Source organism: Pleurodeles waltl, chromosome 12 (genome assembly GCF_031143425.1).
Source record: "Pleurodeles waltl isolate 20211129_DDA chromosome 12, aPleWal1.hap1.20221129, whole genome shotgun sequence".
NCBI classification, from domain to species: domain Eukaryota; kingdom Metazoa; phylum Chordata; class Amphibia; order Caudata; family Salamandridae; genus Pleurodeles; species Pleurodeles waltl.
Genome location: NC_090451.1, coordinates 714,756,660 through 714,778,134, shown reverse-complemented (window position 1 = coordinate 714,778,134; position 21,475 = coordinate 714,756,660). Strand labels below are relative to the sequence as shown.

General features: G+C 48.0%; 2 protein-coding genes and 1 pseudogene across 2 annotated transcripts in view; 2 read left to right on the top strand and 1 right to left on the bottom strand.

The window, feature by feature from the left end:
• The window catches only part of LOC138267871 (uncharacterized), a 41,440-nt gene extending 38,414 nt beyond the window's left edge, over nucleotides 1-3,026 (top strand). The window contains exons 13-14 of the mRNA XM_069217097.1: nucleotides 1,610-1,825; nucleotides 2,335-3,026. Coding sequence (XP_069073198.1) covers nucleotides 1,610-1,825; nucleotides 2,335-2,613 — 495 coding nt within the window. The 3' untranslated portion in view covers nucleotides 2,614-3,026. The remainder of the gene's footprint in view (nucleotides 1-1,609; nucleotides 1,826-2,334) is intronic.
• The window catches only part of LOC138267309 (zinc finger protein 208-like), a 331,096-nt pseudogene extending 315,407 nt beyond the window's left edge, over nucleotides 1-15,689 (bottom strand).
• A 104-nt stretch (nucleotides 15,690-15,793) lies between these two features.
• LOC138266958 (zinc finger protein 271-like) overlaps nucleotides 15,794-21,475 on the top strand; it is a 150,628-nt gene continuing 144,946 nt past the window's right edge. The window contains exon 1 of the mRNA XM_069215760.1: nucleotides 15,794-15,860. The gene's annotated coding sequence lies outside the window, so the exon portion shown is untranslated. The remainder of the gene's footprint in view (nucleotides 15,861-21,475) is intronic.

Sequence of the window (21,475 nt, the reverse complement as noted above, 5' to 3'; positions counted from 1 at the left end):
ATGAGAGTCTCACTCACTCTGTGAGTCACTGCATCAGAGTCTCAGTGTGTCTCTCATTGTGTGGATCAGTACCCGAGTACATCTGTCAAGGCAAGCGTGAATGTCTCACTACTGCTATCACTAAAGAAAATTAGCTATTTGACACTTCCTACAATTTTTTTTTGTTTTTTGTTGTTATCGCTGTTATTTGCAAATTCGTCCCGACATTACATGGAAGTCTGTGCAGAGCATTTACGGCATATTCACGAATATCGTGTGGCACCCAAAATATATATATATTTTTTTTACATTTTAACTTTACCTTCTATATTATAGCCCATGGGATAGACTAACTCTACTCTTGCCCATTATTTTAATTTCTAAAACCACTTTTCAACCCCAGGGAGAGTGTCCTGGTATATAAAATGGTGACGACAACTTTCTGGTCAGGTTACAGCCATCCAATCAGAGAACTGACTTTGTGGCGCATATTTGCGAATACTTCACGGTCTCCATAAAATAGCTGCGAACTCGCCACAGCCAGAGATGTACAAATTTGAATTTCCCTAAATTTCTTAAAAACTACTGAACAGATCCACACCAAATAACCAAAAGCGTGGTCTGCGTGCCAACAGCTAGCTTTCTGCCAAATTTGGTTTAATTCCATCCAGTGGTTCAGCCTCTAGTTGTGTCTAAAAAATCCTATGGAAATTAACATGGGAAATGCACCCTTTTTTCAGCCCCCTTTTTCTCGGCCCCAGCTTGACGGATCACCCCGAAACTTCCCATGTGCAAAAGGAATCACTGTGACACTTTTTTGGGAAATGGACAATGTCATTAAGATTTGTCAAACGGTGCCAAAGATATAGTCAAAAAATGCGTTTCCTATGGAAACATGGTACTAACTATAACTACCTAGTGGCACCCGCCACAGGTAATATATACGAACACACACACACAGGTGGATGCCTGTAGAATGTATGTTTATATGAATGGATGGAAATGTGAAGGGGTAGATGGATAGATTGCATGGAAGGGTGAAAGGATGGGTAGATGGATACATGGAGATACTGACAGATGAATGGGTGAAATTGCCAAGTATACATGGTGGATGGAAATTTGTCAGAACGGATAATCGATAGAAGGATGAAAAGATGGATAGATGGATGGACGGAGGGTGAAAGGATGGATGAATGGATCAAAGGAAAGTGAAAAGATGGATAGATGGATGGACGGAGGGTAAAAGGATGGATGAATGGATCAAAGGAAAGTAAAAAGATGAATAGATGGATGGACGTAGAGTGAAAGAATGGCTAAGTTAATAGAGGGTGAAAGAATGGAGGGACGGATGGAAGGGGTAAAAGGATGGAAGGAGGCTGAGGGGATGGATAGATGGATGGAAGAATGATGAAAGGATGGCTAAGGTGATGGGCAGAGGGTGAAAGTATGGATAGATGGATGGAGAGAGGGTGAAAAGGTAAGGGATGGATGAACAGAGGGTAAAAGGATGACTAGATGGATGGGTGAAAGGGTGAAGGGAGCTCTCCTAGGGAGGGTCAGCTGCCTGTGCCCAGTGTGATCAGTGGTATGGTTCAAGTGGGTGGTATCTGACTCTTTTTCTCTCTTGCAGGACCTCACTGAAAACCTTGGCAGGGAGGATGACCTACCCCTGTCCTGGGGAGAGTGTGCTGGTGCTTTGTTGATTGATAATGTTGCAAAGGAGTGGAGAAACAGGAGTCGGTCAATGAGACGAACCATGATGAGAGTGAAGCGAAAGAAAATGTCAGAGAAGACCCACACGAGGCCCCTCGAAGTGGAGGAAGAGATGCTGGAAGACATCCAGAAGGTGGGTCCTGGGTCCATCTCTCCCTGCACATGGCATGACTCAGAGAAGACTGGCTGTTGAGTGGTGCATATAAATGGATAAACATTTGTCTTATATTTAACTATGGCACATCATACCTAGGCATGTTGCACCTTCATTTACTGTTAACCTAGTCCTTATGTTTGAAGCCACCTCTCTGCTTCTTTGGTATATTTATTGTCTATTTGTTCTTTGCACTGCACATCCCCCTGTGTTCTGAGTCCAGCCCAGGGGGTCGAGGGATCTCTGGGTGCATCTAGGTCCTTTTCACAAGAAAACTCATCAAATCTAATGCAGAAAATGACTACAACCTCTGAAAACAATTTACTGATAGAATCCTGCACTGACACAAATTCTCAATACATGGAAATGTTGGGGACAGAAACACAAACGCTGAGAACAGTTCTTAGATACCATAACATTTAATTTTAGGTCCAGGGAATTACGCATTAAAAACATAAACTAACCTTTACTTGCCCTGCTCTTCGTAGGATGAAAAGGAGCCAGCAGTGGGCACTGAGGACAGAGCCCAGCTGCGCCCAGAGGCCTCCAAGCCAGAGGAGGAAGCGGTGGCTCTTGTGAGCCAAGGAGACCAAGTACTTGAAGAAGAGGAGCCCACTGTCACCTCCGCCAGCCTCAACAGGCCTAGGTCAACCAACTTCTTCAACTCCATCAGAACACTACTGAGGCGCATCAGTGTGAGAGACTGGCTAGCCAACAGGGGCATTTGCTGGCCGCATGGTGGGACCCGAAGAGTAAGCCCCATGTAACTTCACTTTTCACAAATGCCTAGGTTTGATGCCTCCCCTCCCAGCCCCAGCAAATAATACCTAATTTGTCTTACAAAAGATTAAAGGAAAGTCTAAAAGTGCAACATGCTAAAGTGTCAGCCTTAAAATTAGAGGAAGATATGGCTAAACTGCTACAGCCACAGAGGATTCAGTGCATTTGCTAAGTACATAGAGTTACCTATTCCTTCTTGAGCAATGGCGCGTTGTACACTCCCAGTACACTGCTCTGTACTGCAGGAGGGAGTATCTCATTCATTGAGGAGCCCCTTATGTTTCCACCAGACACTGTCTTTCTGTTGTGGGTCAGACACGTGTGCTGATTTAGATGATTTTGGACTATTTTATATACATGTATGTGACGCACCACAAATATTAAATGTAAGTTTTACTCCAATGTTGTAAGATGTGTGGCTCTCTGGTTGTGACGTATCTTGAAAGAATTACACAATAAATAAATCCAGGATTTGTAAAGTGCAGAAAATCACCTGTGAGGTCTCAAGGGGCTGAGATGTAGGTATGGGGACATTAAGTGATTTGCCCAGAATCACACACTCTGAGGCTCGAACCTGGTTCCCCCAGATCCGAAGTCGTCAGCTTAGGCCATTACACCCCATCCTCTGCCTCCACACAATAATTTGCTTCTACAGTTTCTTGACTGCTGCAGCATCCATCACTGACCTAGATATATCTGTCATGGCTCTCTTGTCAAGGTCTGCTAAGTTATGTTCTGTTATGTGGTGTTTATTTGTTTAGTGCGCATGTCACCTGTGAGGCAAGGTGCAGCTGCCTAAATGGAGCCTGTAGGAATAGTCAGGTTTTCAGTTTCTTGTGGAGTCTGTGATGGAGCACACAGCTCTGATATGGAAGAGGATGTCGTTCCAGGCTTTGGGGGCCATTAAGAAAGGGTGCAAACGCCAGCTTGGCAGATGCGAAGGATATGGGCGAGGAGGAGGATAGTGTGCCATAGAGCAAGGGTATCTGCATTGTATGAAGCATACGTTTTGTATTGGAAGGGATCCCTTGCAGTATAAGGTTAGTGTTTTAAGGCTTTTCCCACTTTGTATGTGTGCTGTCTAATGCAGCACACACGGAAAGTAGGACAAATGAGGCAAAATGAAAACATTTCTCCTTGTGCCTGCCGCAAAAAGCTATATTATTTTGGTTCAAATCCTTGTCTACAGTTCTTTGTAGATAAAGTTTTGCATCACAACCCATGAGTAGTTGCATGGGAACACCCATATATCACAGATGGAACACTTCCTTTGAGCAAATTATCGAAAGCCAGCGCACTGTGCAACTTTGCTCTATTGGTGGTAACTATCAACACAAAAAATCACAATTTGTATTGGATACTAAATCCCCCCTGAACACTGTGCATCAGGGTTGTATTAGAAACATAACACAAACCCAAATGTGAACTAGACATAAAGGATTTATAAATCTGGTCCCACGTTTGGGTCCCGGGCTAAGTTCAGTTTAAACTCAGCTGAGATTCTGGACACAAGGGCAGATTTACTTACTTTTCACACAACTCAGTGCAGCAACCAGTTGTTGTGCTGCGCGGCATGAAAGGGAGAGAGCAGAACAGCACCCTATCTACTAACGTATGGCAGTGCCTTCCGCCATAGTGCAACGGTTCATGAGTTCTATCAAGCACAGTGCCACAGAATTGCTGTGAAGGTCCTGGCGTGGAGTAGCATCTTGGCTCCAACGAGCAGCAACCCTCAGTGCCCTGGGGGGTGGCATTGGAGAATCCATCCTCCAATAAGCAAGGGCTACTTTCGGGTGTCACGAGGTAAAAAGGGGGAACTGGCCGAAATGGAGAGGAAAGACAGTGGCCAGCCTGGAATCCAGGAGAAGATGACTTAGGACAGGAGCCGAGAGCAGGAAGGCGCGGGACCTGAGGAGTCAGGAAGGAGAGAGAGAGAGAGAGAGAAGGCAGAACCTGAGGACGATGGTGCATCGGCACTAGAGCGGGCCGGAAGAGCAGACATAGGACTTACTCACACCACCGAGCCACGACACTTCCTAGAGAAGGGTTGCTGAACAAGGTAAGGTCCTTCTTTAAGAAGGACGGGATCAGAAAGGGCGGGGGAGGGATCAGAAAGGGCGGGGTGGAAAGTTAAAGTAATAAGGTATTTTTTTGTTTCTCTTTAAAGGGGACACAAAAGACTCCTCTGCGCATGGTGCCACAGCATGTGTTTTTCTCACATACATGTTGACGCCCTCCACCCTACCCTCACGAGCACTCCCCACTACCCCTTCCGATTTTCCCAGACTTAAAACGCACTTACCTGATCAAGGATCCTTGTTTCTTTTGTTTCTCCCGATCTTCCTCTGAGGTGGCCTCGCTGGAGTAAAGCGAGTGCCCCAAAGTATGCCTTCCAACCTAAGGAAAAGATGGAATGAGAATGTTATTGACTGGATTCAGCAGAGAATACATATAAAATATGGACATAAGGACTTTAAAGCAGCAAACATAGGTAAAAACTTAATAAAGGAAGCTACTTCAACCACTTGGCCCAAGGAATGATGGGGCCAATATATAGCTCCTTTGCTAACAGGAAAGATGCAGGCAGCCTGTCAAGCCGCCAATCCAGGATGTACCACTCCAGATGAAGATATAAAACGGGCTAAATTAGAACGACTCGGTTATGACAGTGAACACCATCGGTTGAAATTCCGGAGAGGGAATTGGGGCAGCCATGATAACCCAAGGGCTCAGTTTTTCCGAATACAAGATCTCGGTCTCCGATGGTTAAAACCCAAGGAGTCCACCAAGAAGGAGCTGATAAGCAAAATACTATTAGAACAATTTTTGGAGGCTCTCCCTAGTTCCACTTGGCATTGGATCCGACAGCACCCGCATATCACTGTTCCTAGTATCCCCCCTTGAGAACCCTTTCCCCTTTCCCCTAGAGATAAACCAGTTCCACCCAGAAAAAACTGCTCATAGAGGACCCCTGGAGGCCCTGAGGCTTTCTCGACTTCAAGGAAGAGAGGTAGTAGAACAGCTTCAGTGTTATAATTGTGCGGAAAGGCACATAGCCCGGGCACATAGCTCGAAATTCTCCACTTTGGACACAGAGTCCTGAACCAATGGAAGTAGGATTGTTGAAAGGACAAAGTATTATGCACAACAAACAAGGCCTCTAAATATATTCTTGAAATGACAATAAATGGTCCACCCGCCCAGGTCCTGATGGATCCCGGGTGTCGACATTCCGTTTTTAAGTCAGTGTTGGTATTTCCTCATCAATGGAAGAAGGATGAAAAAACAGCCATTACTTGTGATCATGGCGAAACAAGAGTCTACCCCATAGCTAAGGTTGAGGTGGAGTGGAGAGAATATATGGAGTCGCTCAAGGTAGGAGCTAAACCTGACATGATAGAAGACCTTATAATAGGAACGGATTATAGCGACTTCTCCCTCTTGTTGAATACAGTGGTCAATCAGGAGGATACCCCAAGCTGGATATGAGAGGCCCCTTATTATAATGAAAACCTAGAGGCAGGTAAGGAAAGGAGGAAAATGAGTTGGTGGGAAAAAAGGCAAAATAAGAAGAAACACTTTACTTCTGATCTCCTTCATGTTCTTTCCTTCTCTCCCACAGTATCCACGGGAGGGAACTTTCTGGGAAGTTTTTGGGCCTGTCAGAGGGAAGATCCAACTCTCCAAAACACCTGGGTACAGGCCGTCCACGAGGACCCAGACAAGGTAGGGATGTTCTTTACGGTCAAGTGAGGGTTGCTGTATCGGAGTGTAAAGAACCCCAATAACTCACAAACCCAGGTGATAGTACCGGGTCCTTATAGATACCAAGTCCTACACCTAGCCCATAGCTAAATGGGGGTGGGGGGAGCAGGGGTGGACATTATGGCAAGGAAAAAATGGAAAAATACCTCCTCACCGTTTCTATTGGCCAGGTGTCTATTCCGACATACGTAAATTCTGTTCTTATTGCACACAATGTCAACTTACTAATCCTCCCCAATTTCCCAAAGCACTGTTCCATCCCTTTCCAATTATTGATATACCCTTTTCCAGGGTAGGTATGGATCTGGTAAGTCCATTACTTACTTCTTCCTTACTCCTGGATAGACAGACAGGAGTCATTACTCCTGGAAAGACAGACGTAGGTGCTACCCACTGGAAAGACAGACATAGGTCCTTACTCCCGGAGAGAGAGACAGGGGTCCTTTTTCATGGACAGACAGACAGGGGTCCTTACTCCTGGACAGACAGACCTGGGTCCTTACGCCTGGACTGTCAGACATAGGTCCTTACTCCCGGAAAGACAGAGAGGGGTCCTTACTCCTGGAGAGAGACACAGGGGTCCTTACTCCCGGACAGAGAGACAGGGGTACTTACTCCTGGACACGCAGAAAGGGGTCCTTACTCCTGGACACACAGACAGGGGTCCTTACTCCTGGACACACAGACAGGGGTCCTTACTCCTGGACACACAGTCAGGGGTCCTTACTACCGGACAGAAACACAGGGGCCCTTACTCCTGGACAGACAGATATAGGTCACTTCCGGACTGACAGACATGGGTCCTTACTCCTGGACTGACAGACCTAGGTCCTTACTCCCAGACTGAGACACAGGGATCCTTACTCCTGGACCGACAGACAGGGATCCTCACTCCTGGACTAACATACAGGGGTCCGTACTCCCGGACAGAAGACAGGGGTCCTTACTCCTGGACTGACAGACATAGGTCCTTATGCCCCGAGAGAGACACAGGGGTCCTTACTCCTGGATAGGCAGATAGGGGTCCTTAGTCCTGGACAGACAGACAGGGGTCCTTACTCCTGGACAAAGAGATAGGGGTCCTGCAGGAAAGTACCATCTTGCCTGGCATGTTACCCCCATATTTCACTGTATATATGTTGTTTTAGTTGTATGTGTCACTGGGACCCTGCCAGCCAGGGCCCCAGTGCTCATAAGTGTGCCCTGTATGTGTACCTGTGTTATGACTAACTGTCTCACTGAGGCTCTGCTAATCAGAACCTCAGTGGTTATGCTCTCTCATTTCTTTCCAAATTGTCACTAACAGGCTAGTGACCAATTTTACCAATTTACATTGGCATACTGGAACACCCTTATAATTCCCTAGTATATGGTACTGAGGTACCCAGGGTATTGGGGTTCCAGAAGATCCCTATGGGCTGCAGCATTTCTTTTGCCACCCATAGAGAGCTCTGACAATTCTTACACAGGCCTGCCACTGCAGCCTGAGGGAAATAACGTCCACGTTATTTCACAGCCATTTACCACTGCACTTAAATAACTTATAAGTCACCTATATGTCTAACCTTTACCTGGTAAAGGTTGGGTGCTAAGTTACTTAGTGTGTGGGCACCCTGGCACTAGCCAAGGTGCTCCTACTTTGTTCAGGGCAAATTCCCCGGACTTTGTGAGTGCGGGGACACCATTACATGCGTGCACTACACATAGGTCACTACCTATGTGTAGCTTCACCATGTGTACTGCCATTTGTTACATTTTGTTTTGACCAATGACTTTGTGTTTCACCACTGCGCATATTAGTTGCTCAATGTTCACCAGTAGCACATGGTATGTTTTGTTCAGTTGAGCCGCCTATGGGCTTTGACATGGCATTAGCCATTACTTTCTGTATTCAGTTGAGCCGCCTATGGGCTTTGACATTGCATTAGCCATTACATTCTGTATTCTGCCTATTGGCTTTGACATGCTGTATCCAGTCTAGCCGCCTATTGGCTTTGACATTGCATTCCTATTGACTTTGACATGATGTATTCAGTTTAGCTGCCTATTGACTTTGACATGCTATTAGATATTCTGCCTATTGGCTTTGACATGATATCATATATTACATTTTGTATTCAGCTCCGCTGCCTATTGGCTTTGACATGATATCATATATTACATTTTGTATTCAGCTTAACTGCCTATTGGCTTTGACATGATATTATACATTGCATTTTATATTCAGCTCCGCTGCCTATTGGCTTTGACATGATATTATACATTGCATTTTGTATTCAGCTCAGCTGCCTATGGGCTTTGACATGATATAAGACATTGCATTTTGTATTCAGCTTAGATGCTTATTGGCTTTGACATAACATGACATTGCATTTGATACATAGGTTAGCTGCCTATTGCCTTTAACGTGGAGTTAGACATTGCAGTTGAGAATCCAAGCTGTATTTTTCCAAGCTGTGTTTTTGCACCAGAGAACCAAGATGTTTTTCTCACAGTAGACTAGACATGATAAGAGAGAGTACATGGGTGTTGTTTTTTTCTTCCCTTGAGCTTGGGAACAGGAGTAGTCTTGGAGACCTGGCCAGTCTCCAAAAGGCTTGCTCAGTTTCCCAGGTCTGAGGGGAGGGGGCACACCTTTGTAACGAATGTAACAGGCTGCAGAGAGTCAGATTCGAATCTGCCGGACCTCGTGCTGGAGCTTGGCGCCAGCTGCCAGCATCCCGTGTGGGTAGATGAAACTCTTTCTCGCGGCTGACAGGGGTCATCAGCTTGCAGACCTTAGAAAGATGTAGCTGTAAATAGTTCCTACACGGTGAAGTATTTGTTTTGCTTTGCATTCAATATCTTATAAATATAACCTGCTGTGTATATTGCAAACTGATATATTTTGTTTGATTAACGCGGACTGGAAAGCTACTAATTCGTCATTCATATAACAACAATAAAAGTCTTCTTTGACCTCAGAAGTGCATTTCTGTTGTGTTATGTTAGTGCTTAGAAACTAGATAAGAGGAAAGCACTACAATTGGTACCTGGAGTCGTGGGGCCGGTCATTAAGTGGTGATTAAGGGGGTTTGACGAGTTAGTAGATTTCTAAGTGCACACTTTAAAAGTGTAATTGTTTTTGTTGTTTGGAGAATTACAGAAATTGTTTTTTGTTGTTTGGAGAATCACAGTAGCACGGCAGACCATGTCATGTGTTGTTAAACTGCCTGATGGCGCTACGAAAAACTGTGAATTGTTTTCTGTTTGGGGAATTACAGAAGAAAATGCATGTGTAGCTAAAATGCCTGATGTAGAAAATGTGTGTTTTGGAAGTAATGATGGCAGAAAGGTCTGGATACCTTTATCTGCTTACAGAGAAATGCAGGAGAAATGTAGGCAGTTGGAACATGAAAATAGGAATTTACGTGAGCAAATTAGCCCGACTGAAAGTTATAAAAGGGCTGTTTTTGAAGAATCTTTCTTGTCCCATTCCAGTAATGAGGGGGTTAAGACAGCTCCGAGCTGCACTGAGTTTTCGTGTGAGCCAGGGTTTTTGGCAGACAAAATGCATTCCTTAACTGATAACAAGGACGAGAGAGCTCAGAATGTGATTTACGAGTTACCGTTGCAAAATGCACAAGTAAAACGAAAGATTTTAGGGAAAGAGACACCGAGTTTCATTAGCTTGTTTGATTTTTGGAAAAAGAATAGCCCTCATTTGAGTGAAATCCTAACACTTTTGTATATGGTCACTGTGAAAAATTATATGCAGCTGCGCGCGTGTGATTTGGCAAATGAAATAATGCAGACTTTAGGTTTCTGCGCAGTGCAAGAAGGAAAAACTGATGTACATGTAATTCAAGAACAAGGGAAGAAAATAGTGCCCCTAGCTAGAATCATACAATGGATCTGGTACTTGCAAGACAGGGCTAGAGTACCACAGGTAAAAGAGTTACCAATGAAATTGTGTGCACCATTTGAATTCGTGTCCACTGAAGATAAAAAGCATGTTTGTTTTACTAATGATTCATTGACTGAAATGTTGCTTTCTGGCACAGTAGAAGGAACAGCGTTGTATAATGTGTGTCAGATTTTAAAGCAAGAGCTACGTGAGATGTGTCATTTTTACGCTGATTTTTGGTCCATTGCTAATGTTTTAGCCACATGGCTTGTACCTAACTGGTTCAATTACCTTGCAGATGTTAATCAGAAAAATTCAGAGAGAGAAGTGTACACCCAGAATTCTGCCTTAGTGGGGATGGCTAAGTGGGTGCCCCAGAAATGTGAACAGCTGAGAGAAAAGGCCACTTACAGGTGGGCAGAGATGAGAGAGATGCACATTCCCCTAGATTTGATAAAAACTGTGCAGCACGCACAAAAGCAATCTGTCATGCAAGCAGTCACAGAGCAGTTGGGGAGAGGAAAGTTACCAGGACAGAAATGGCAAATTGATCAGGTTTTAGGGAAAGTGATTGCTGCAAATTACCAAGGAAAAATCGAAATTATGCTGATACCTAGAAAAGAATCTTATTCATTCAAACAAATTGGAGACAGAATGGCCCAAATTGGCAAAAGTGCAGTGAATGGAGGTTTGTTAAAGAAGGAGTCTGCCCCAGCCCTTCTGACAGTGCAAGAAAAGGGAAGTTGTGGCGCAGCAGATAAAAACCTCAGTGCTGATGTGTGGGCTGAAGCCCCAAGTGACCCTCCAGAACCTGCAGAGAATATAACAAAGGGCCCCAAAAACGTCCTGCTGATTATAAAACAGGGAAAGAAAGAGGAAGGGTGCAGTTTAAATGAAAAATGTTATTTGCAAGAAAAGTCTTACTTGTTTCTTTTGCAGATCCTACCACGTTTCGCCACTGTCCCTGAGTGCGCTGTGTGGTCCCCCTTCCGGTGTGTGCGTGTGGGGTCGGGGAAGGGACCGAACCCCCAACCTGAACCTGGCTGAGTAAAGTGCCAGCACCATGGATCCATTTTGCGCAAACTGCGCCTTCAGTTCAAGTTCAACTTGTTTGCTGTGTTTTTTTTTTTTTTCCCTTCTCGTATGGAACTCTGACTTTTGCTTACCTTCCAGAAAACCTTTCAGGTGGACCGTGCACCTTTACATGAGCAGAACTCATGCCACATCAAATTGCTAACACTGTTGAATTAGAGACTCACTCAGAGTATAAAAAAATTGCCCAGTCTTTTCTGTATAGATGTATCTGATGTGAAAGGTTATGAAATCAATGTGTTAATTCACTTCTATTGCTTTACAGGGATTGTTTTGATCATTCAAATCTGATTGGCTGATAATGTTTTTTTTTGTGCTGATGTTTTTTTTTGTTTTTGTTTGAAACAAGAGATATGTGAAACAAAAATTCATTGGTCAAAGGGCGGAATGTACTGCCATTTGTTACATTTTGTTTTGACCAATGACTTTGTGTTTCACCACTGCGCATATTAGTTGCTCAATGTTCACCAGTAGCACATGGTATGTTTTGTTCAGTTGAGCCGCCTATGGGCTTTGACATGGCATTAGCCATTACTTTCTGTATTCAGTTGAGCCGCCTATGGGCTTTGACATTGCATTAGCCATTACATTCTGTATTCTGCCTATTGGCTTTGACATGCTGTATCCAGTCTAGCCGCCTATTGGCTTTGACATTGCATTCCTATTGACTTTGACATGATGTATTCAGTTTAGCTGCCTATTGACTTTGACATGCTATTAGATATTCTGCCTATTGGCTTTGACATGATATCATATATTACATTTTGTATTCAGCTCCGCTGCCTATTGGCTTTGACATGATATCATATATTACATTTTGTATTCAGCTTAACTGCCTATTGGCTTTGACATGATATTATACATTGCATTTTATATTCAGCTCCGCTGCCTATTGGCTTTGACATGATATTATACATTGCATTTTGTATTCAGCTCAGCTGCCTATGGGCTTTGACATGATATAAGACATTGCATTTTGTATTCAGCTTAGATGCTTATTGGCTTTGACATAACATGACATTGCATTTGATACATAGGTTAGCTGCCTATTGCCTTTAACGTGGAGTTAGACATTGCAGTTGAGAATCCAAGCTGTATTTTTCCAAGCTGTGTTTTTGCACCAGAGAACCAAGATGTTTTTCTCACAGTAGACTAGACATGATAAGAGAGAGTACATGGGTGTTGTTTTTTCTTCCCTTGAGCTTGGGAACAGGAGTAGTCTTGGAGACCTGGCCAGTCTCCAAAAGGCTTGCTCAGTTTCCCAGGTCTGAGGGGAGGGGGCACACCTTTGTAACGAATGTAACAGGCTGCAGAGAGTCAGATTCGAATCTGCCGGACCTCGTGCTGGAGCTTGGCGCCAGCTGCCAGCATCCCGTGTGGGTAGATGAAACTCTTTCTCGCGGCTGACAGGGGTCATCAGCTTGCAGACCTTAGAAAGATGTAGCTGTAAATAGTTCCTACACGGTGAAGTATTTGTTTTGCTTTGCATTCAATATCTTATAAATATAACCTGCTGTGTATATTGCAAACTGATATATTTTGTTTGATTAACGTGGACTGGAAAGCTACTAATTCGTCATTCATATAACAACAATAAAAGTCTTCTTTGACCTCAGAAGTGCATTTCTGTTGTGTTATGTTAGTGCTTAGAAACTAGATAAGAGGAAAGCACTACACCATGGTAACTCCAAACATGGCCATGTAACATGCCTAAGATCATGGAATTGCCCCCCCAATGCCATCCTGGTATTGGGGAGACAATCCCATGATTCCCCGGGTCTCTAGCACAGACCCGGGTACTGCCAAACTGCCTTTTCTGGGGTTTCACTGCAGCTGCTGCCAACCCCTCAGACAGGTTTCTGCCCTCCTGGGGTCCAGCCAGGCTTAGCCCAGGAAGGCAGAACAAAGAACTTCCTCAGAGAGAGGGTGTTACACCCTCTCCCTTTGGAAAAAGGTGTTAAGGCAGGGGAGGAGTAGCATCCCCCAGCCTCTGGAAATGCTTTCATGGGCACAGATGGTGCCCATTTCTGCATAAGCCAGTCTACACCGGTTCAGGGATCCCCCAGCCCTGCTCTGGCGCGAAACTGGACAAAGGAAAGGGGAGTGAGCACTCCCCTGACCTGCACCTCCCCTGGGAGGTGCCCAGAGCTCCTCCAGTGTGCTCCAGACCTCTGCCATCTTGGAAACAGAGGTACTGCTGGCACACTGGACTGCTCTGAGTGGCCAGGGCCAGCAGGTGACGTCAGAGACTCCTTCTGATAGGCTCCTCAAGGTGTTGCTAGCCTATCCTCTCTCCTAGGTAGCCAAACCTCCTTTTCTGGCTATTTAGGGTCTCTGCTTTGGGGAATTCTTTAGATAACGAATGCAAGAGCTCATCAGAGTTCCTCTGCATCTCTCTCTTCACCTTCTGCCAAGGAATCGACTGCTGACCGCCCTGGAAGCCTGCGAAATAGCAACAAAGTAGCAAAGACGACTACTGGGACCTTGTAACGCTGATCCTGCCGCCTTCTCGACTGTTTTCCTGGTGGTGCATGCTGTGGGGGTAGTCTGCCTCCTCTCTCCACTAGAAGCTCAGAAGAAATCTCCTGTGGGTTGACTGAATCTTCCCCCTGCAACCGCAGGCACCAAAGAACTGCATCACCGGTCCTCTGGGTCTCCTCTCAGCACGACGAGCGAGGTCCCTTGAACTCAGCCCAAGTGACTCCCACAGTCCAGTGACTCTTCAGTCCAAGTTTGGTGGAGGTAAGACCTTGCCTCCCCACGCTAGACTGCATTGCTGGGTACCGCGTGATTAGCAGCTGCTCCAGCTCCTGTGCACTTTTCCAGGATTTCCTTTGTGCACAGCCAAGCCTGGGTCCCCGGCACTCTAACCTGCAGTGTACGACCTCCTGAGTTGTCCTCCGGCATCGTGGGACCCTCTTTCGTGACTTCGGGTGAGCTCCGGTTCACTCCACTTCGTAGTGCCTGTTCCGGCACTTCCGCGGGTGCTGCTTGCTTCTGAGTGGGCTCTTTGTCTTGCTGGACGCCCCCTCTGTCTCCTCACGCAATTGGCGACATCCTGGTCCCTCCTGGGCCACAGCAGCATTCAAAAACCCTAACCGCGACCCTTGCAGCTAGCAAGGCTTGTTTGCGGTCTTTCTGCACGAAAACACCTCTGCAAGCTTCTTCACGACGTGGGACATCCATCCTCCAAAGGGGAAGTTTCTAGCCCTCTTCGTTCTTGCAGAATCCACAGCTTCTACCATCCGGTGGCAGCATCTTTGCAGCCACAGCTGGCATTTCCTGGGCATCTGCCCACTCCCGACTTGATCGTGACTTTTGGACTTGGTCCCCTTATTCCACAGGTACTCTCGTGTGGAAATCCATTGTTGTTGCATTGCTGGTGTTGGTCTTTCTTGCAGAATTCCCCTATCACGACTTCTGTGCTCTCTGGGGAACTTAGGTGCACTTTGCACCCACTTTTCAGGGTCTTGGGGTGGGCTATTTTTCTAACCCTCACTGGTTTCTTACAGTCCCAGCGACCCTGTACGAGCTCACATAGGTTTGGGGTCCATTTGTGGTTCGCATTCCACTTCTAGAGTATATGGTTTGTGTTGCCCCTGTCCCTATGTGTCCCCATTGCATCCTATTGCGACTATACATTGTTTGCACTGTTTTCTATTGCTATTACTGCATATTTTTGGTATTGTGTACATATATCTTGTGTATATTTGCTATCCTCTCACTGAGGGTACACTCTAAGATACTTTGGCATATTGTCATAAAAATAAAGTACCTTTATTTTTAGTATAACTGTGTATTGTGTTTTCTTATGATATTGTGCATATGACACTAAGTGGTACTGTAGTAGCTTCACACGTCTCCTAGTTCAGCCTAAGCTGCTCTGCTAAGCTACCATTATCTATCAGCCTAAGCTGCTAGACACCCTATACACTAATAAGGGATAACTGGGCCTGGTGCAAGGTGCAAGTACCCCTTGGTACTCACTACAAGCCAGTCCAGCCTCCTACAGGTCCTTACTCCAAGACACAGACAGGGTTCCTTACTCCTGGAAAGAGACACAGGGCTCCTTACTCCTGTACAGCCAAAAAAGAATCCTTACTCCTGGACAGACAGACAGGGCTCCTTACTCCTGGACAGACAGGGCTCCTCACTCCCGGACAGACAGACAGGGGTGCTTTCGAAGGACAGACGGACCTTCCTCCCGGACAGACAGGGCTCTTCCCGGCAGACAGTCATACACACAGGGACTCTCCATTCCTCGCGGTCGGACAGACAGACAGAGGGTCCTTCCCCTGCTGAGAGAGACGCGGGGTTTCACTTCCGGGTTCTGTAAGTGTTGTTCTCTTGCTTACCCGGAAGTGGAAACCATGTGACAGGCCGTGAGAGGCGGGGCTTATGGGAGTCCAGTGCTGGGGCCGACTCTGCCGCCGCTGACCCGGAAGTAGAACGGAGGAGGCGGCGAGTGCGCGGCCGCGCGCGTACAGGGTGGTGAGTGAGGTGTCACGCGCTGTGCGGGAGGGGGCAGTGTAGCGCCGCGAATCGTGGGTTAGTGCCCTCGGCGCTAAGGGAGGGGGTGCTGGTCCAGCTCCGACACCATTGATTAAACAAGGCTGGGGGGCGGGACACTGCGGGGAGACTAGGGGGCGGTACTGGAGGTAGTGAGAGGAGCTGAGAGTGATGTGCTCTGCAGTGACACTGGTGGCAGTGAGAGGAGCTGAGAGTGATGTGCTCTGCAGTGACACTGGTGGTAGATGAGCTGAGAGTGATGTGCTCTGCAGTGACACTGGTGGTAGTGAGAGGAGCTGAGAGTGATGTGCTCTGCACTGACACTGGTGGTAGTGAGAGGAGCTGAGAGTGATGTGCTCTGCACTGACACTGGTGGTAGTGAGAGGAGCTGAGAGTGATGTGCTCTGGCTGCAGTGACACTAGTGGTAGTGAGAGGAGCTGAGAGTGATGTGCTCTGCAGTGACACTAGTGGTAGTGAGAGGAGCTGAGAGTGATGTGCTCTGGCTGCAGTGACACTGGTGGTAGTGAGAGGAGCTGAGAGTGATGTGCTCTGGCTGCAGTGACACTGGTGGTAGTGAGAGGAGCTGAGAGTGATGTGCTCTGCAGTGACACTGGTGGTAGATGAGCTGAGAGTGATGTGCTCTGCAGTGACACTGGTGGTAGTGAGAGGAGCTGAGAGTGATGTGCTCTGCAGTGAGACTGGTGGTAGTGAGAGGAGCTGAGAGTGATGTGCTCTGCAGTGACACTGGTGGTAGTGAGAGGAGCTGAGAGTGATGTGCTCTGCACTGACACTAGTGGTAGTGAGAGGAGCTGAGAGTGATGTGCTCTGGCTGCAGTGACACTAGTGGTAGTGAGAGGAGCTGAGAGTGATGTGCTCTGCAGTGACACTGGAGGTAGTGAGAGGAGCTGAGAGTGATGTGCTCTGCAGTGACACTGGTGGTAGTGAGAGGAGCTGAGAGTGATGTGCTCTGCAGTGACACTGGTGGTAGTGAGAGGAGCTGAGAGTGATGTGCTCTGCAGTGACACTGGTGGTAGTGAGAGGAGCTGAGAGTGATGTGCTCTGCAGTGACACTGGCGGTAGTGAGAGGAGCTGAGAGTGATGTGCTCTGCAGTGACACTGGTGGTAGTGAGAGGAGCTGAGAGTGATGTGCTCTGGCTGCAGTGACACTGGTGGTAGTGAGAGGAGCTGAGAGTGATGTGCTCTGGCTGCAGTGACACTGGTGGTAGTGAGAGGAGCTGAGAGTGATGTGCTCTGCAGTGACACTGGTGGTAGTGAGAGGAGCTGAGAGTGATGTGCTCTGCACTGACACTGGTGGTAGTGAGAGGAGCTGAGAGTGATGTGCTCTGCAGTGACACTGGTGGTAGTGAGACTAGCTGAGAGTGATGTGCTCTGCAGTGACACTGGTGGTAGTGAGAGGAGCTGAGAGTGATGTGCTCTGCAGTGACACTGGTGGTAGTGAGAGGAGCTGAGAGTGATGTGCTCTGCAGTGACACTGGTGGTAGTGAGAGGAGCTGAGAGTGATGTGCTCTGCAGTGACACTGGTGGTAGTGAGAGGAGCTGAGAGTGATGTGCTCTGCAGTGACACTGGTGGTAGTGAGAGGAGCTGAGAGTGATGTGCTCTGCAGTGACACTGGTGGTAGTGAGAGGAGCTGAGAGTGATGTGCTCTGCAGTGACACTGGTGGTAGTGAGAGGAGCTGAGTGTGATGTGCTCTGCAGTGACACTGGTGGTAGTGAGAGGAGCTGAGAGTGATGTGCTCTGCAGTGACACTGGTGGTAGTGAGAGGAGCTGAGAGTGATGTGCTCTGCAGTGACACTGGTGGTAGTGAGAGGAGCTGAGAGTGATGTGCTCTGCAGTGACACTGGTGGTAGTGAGAGGAGCTGAGAGTGATGTGCTCTGCAGTGACACTGGTGGTAGTGAGAGGAGCTGAGTGTGATGTGCTCTGCAGTGACACTGGTGGTAGTGAGAGGAGCTGAGTGTGATGTGCTCTGCAGTGACACTGGTGGTAGTGAGAGGAGCTGAGAGTGATGTGCTCTGCAGTGACACTGGTGGTAGTGAGAGGAGCTGAGAGTGATGTGCTCTGGCTGCAGTGACACTGGTGGTAGTGAGAGGAGCTGAGAGTGATGTGCTCTGCAGTGACACTGGTGGTAGTGAGAGGAGCTGAGAGTGATGTGCTCTGCAGTGACACTAGTGGTAGTGAGAGGAGCTGAGAGTGATGTGCTCTGCACTGACACTGGTGGTAGTGAGAGGAGCTGAGAGTGGTGTGCTCTGCAGTGACACTGGTGGTAGTGAGAGGAGCTGAGAGTGATGTGCTCTGGCTGCAGTGACACTGGTGGTAGTGAGAGGAGCTGAGAGTGATGTGCTCTGCAGTGACACTGGTGGTAGTGAGAGGAGCTGAGAGTGATGTGCTCTGCAGTGACACTAGTGGTAGTGAGAGGAGCTGAGAGTGATGTGCTCTGCAGTGACACTAGTGGTAGTGAGAGGAGCTGAGAGTGATGTGCTCTGCAGTGACACTGGTGGTAGTGAGAGGAGCTGAGAGTGATGTGCTCTGCAGTGACACTGGTGGTAGTGCGAGGAGCTGAGAGTGATGTGCTCTGCACTGACACTGGTGGTAGTGAGAGGAGCTGAGAGTGATGTGCTCTGCAGTGACACTAGTGGTAGTGAGAGGAGCTGAGAGTGATGTGCTCTGACTGCAGTGACACTGGTGGTAGTGAGAGGAGCTGAGAATGATGTGCTCTGCAGTGACACTGGTGGTAGTGAGAGGAGCTGAGAGTGATGTGCTCTGCACTGACACTAGTGGTAGTGAGAGGAGCTGAGAGTGATGTGCTCTGCAGTGACACTGGTGGTAGTGAGAGGAGCTGAGAGTGATGTGCTCTGCAGTGACACTGGTGGTAGTGAGAGGAGCTGAGAGTGATGTGCTCTGCAGTGACACTGGTGGTAGTGAGAGGAGCTGAGAGTGATGTGCTCTGCAGTGACACTGGTGGTAGTGAGAGGACCTGAGAGTGATGTGCTCTGCAGTGACACTAGTGGTAGTGAGAGGAGCTGAGAGTGATGTGCTCTGGCTGCAGTGACACTAGTGGTAGTGAGAGGAGCTGAGAGTGATATGCTCTGCAGTGACACTGGTGGTAGTGAGAGGACCTGAGAGTGATGTGCTCTGGCTGCAGTGACACTGGTGGTAGTGAGAGGAGCTGAGAGTGATGTGCTCTGCAGTGACACTGGTGGTAGTGAGAGGAGCTGAGAGTGATGTGCTCTGCAGTGACACTGGTGGTAGTGAGAGGAGCTGAGAGTGATGTGCTCTGCAGTGACACTAGTGGTAGTGAGAGGAGCTGAGAGTGATGTGCTCTGCACTGACACTAGTGGTAGTGAGAGGAGCTGAGAGTGATGTGCTCTGCAGTGACACTGGTGGTAGTGAGAGGAGCTGAGAGTGATGTGCTCTGCAGTGAAACTGGTGGTAGTGAGAGGAGCTGAGAGTGATGTGCTCTGCAGTGACACTGGTGGTAGTGAGAGGAGCTGAGAGTGATGTGCTCTGCAGTGACACTAGTGGTAGTGAGAGGAGCTGAGAGTGATGTGCTCTGGCTGCAGTGACACTGGTGGTAGTGAGAGGAGCTGAGAGTGATGTGCTCTGCAGTGACACTGGTGGTAGTGAGAGGAGCTGAGAGTGATGTGCTCTGCAGTGACACTGGTGGTAGTGAGAGGAGCTGAGAGTGATGTGCTCTGCAGTGACACTGGTGGTAGTGAGAGGAGCTGAGAGTGATGTGCTCTGCAGTGACACTGGTGGTAGTGAGAGGAGCTGAGAGTGATGTGCTCTGCAGTGACACTGGTGGTAGTGAGAGGAGCTGAGAGTGATGTGCTCTGCAGTGACACTGGTGGTAGTGAGAGGAGCTGAGAGTGATGTGCTCTGCACTGACACTGGTGGTAGTGAGAGGAGCTGAGAGTGATGTGCTCTGCAGTGACACTAGTGGTAGTGAGAGGAGCTGAGAGTGATGTGCTCTGCAGTGACACTGGTGGTAGTGAGAGGAGCTGAGAGTGATGTGCTCTGCAGTGACACTAGTGGTAGTGAGAGGAGCTGAGAGTGATGTGCTCTGGCTGCAGTGACACTAGTGGTAGTGAGAGGAGCTGAGAGTGATGTGCTCTGCAGTGACACTGGTGGTAGTGAGAGGAGCTGAGAGTGATGTGCTCTGGCTGCAGTGACACTGGTGGTAGTGAGAGGAGCTGAGAGTGATGTGCTCTGCAGTGACACTGGTGGTAGTGAGAGGAGCTGAGAGTGATGTGCTCTGCAGTGACACTGGTGGTAGTGAGAGGAGCTGAGAGTGATGTGCTCTGGCTGCAGTGACACTGGTGGTAGTGAGAGGAGCTGAGAGTGATGTGCTCTGCAGTGACACTAGTAGTGAGAGGAGCTGAGAGTGATGTGCTCTGCAGTGACACTGGTGGTAGTGAGAGGAGCTGAGAGTGATGTGCTCTGGCTGCAGTGACACTGGTGGTAGTGAGAGGAGCTGAGAGTGATGTGCTCTGCAGTGACACTGGTGGTAGTGAGAGGAGCTGAGAGTGATGTGCTCTGCAGTGACACTAGTGGTAGTGAGAGGAGCTGAGAGTGATGTGCTCTGCACTGACACTGGTGGTAGTGAGAGGAGCTGAGAGTGGTGTGCTCTGCAGTGACACTGGTGGTAGTGAGAGGAGCTGAGAGTGATGTGCTCTGGCTGCAGTGACACTGGTGGTAGTGAGAGGAGCTGAGAGTGATGTGCTCTGCAGTGACACTGGTGGTAGTGAGAGGAGCTGAGAGTGATGTGCTCTGCAGTGACACTAGTGGTAGTGAGAGGAGCTGAGAGTGATGTGCTCTGCAGTGACACTAGTGGTAGTGAGAGGAGCTGAGAGTGATGTGCTCTGCAGTGACACTGGTGGTAGTGAGAGGAGCTGAGAGTGATGTGCTCTGCAGTGACACTGGTGGTAGTGCGAGGAGCTGAGAGTGATGTGCTCTGCACTGACACTGGTGGTAGTGAGAGGAGCTGAGAGTGATGTGCTCTGCAGTGACACTAGTGGTAGTGAGAGGAGCTGAGAGTGATGTGCTCTGACTGCAGTGACACTGGTGGTAGTGAGAGGAGCTGAGAATGATGTGCTCTGCAGTGACACTGGTGGTAGTAAGAGGAGCTGAGAGTGATGTGCTCTGCACTGACACTAGTGGTAGTGAGAGGAGCTGAGAGTGATGTGCTCTGCAGTGACACTGGTGGTAGTGAGAGGAGCTGAGAGTGATGTGCTCTGCAGTGACACTGGTGGTAGTGAGAGGAGCTGAGAGTGATGTGCTCTGCAGTGACACTGGTGGTAGTGAGAGGAGCTGAGAGTGATGTGCTCTGCAGTGACACTGGTGGTAGTGAGAGGACCTGAGAGTGATGTGCTCTGCAGTGACACTAGTGGTAGTGAGAGGAGCTGAGAGTGATGTGCTCTGGCTGCAGTGACACTAGTGGTAGTGAGAGGAGCTGAGAGTGATATGCTCTGCAGTGACACTGGTGGTAGTGAGAGGACCTGAGAGTGATGTGCTCTGGCTGCAGTGACACTGGTGGTAGTGAGAGGAGCTGAGAGTGATGTGCTCTGCAGTGACACTG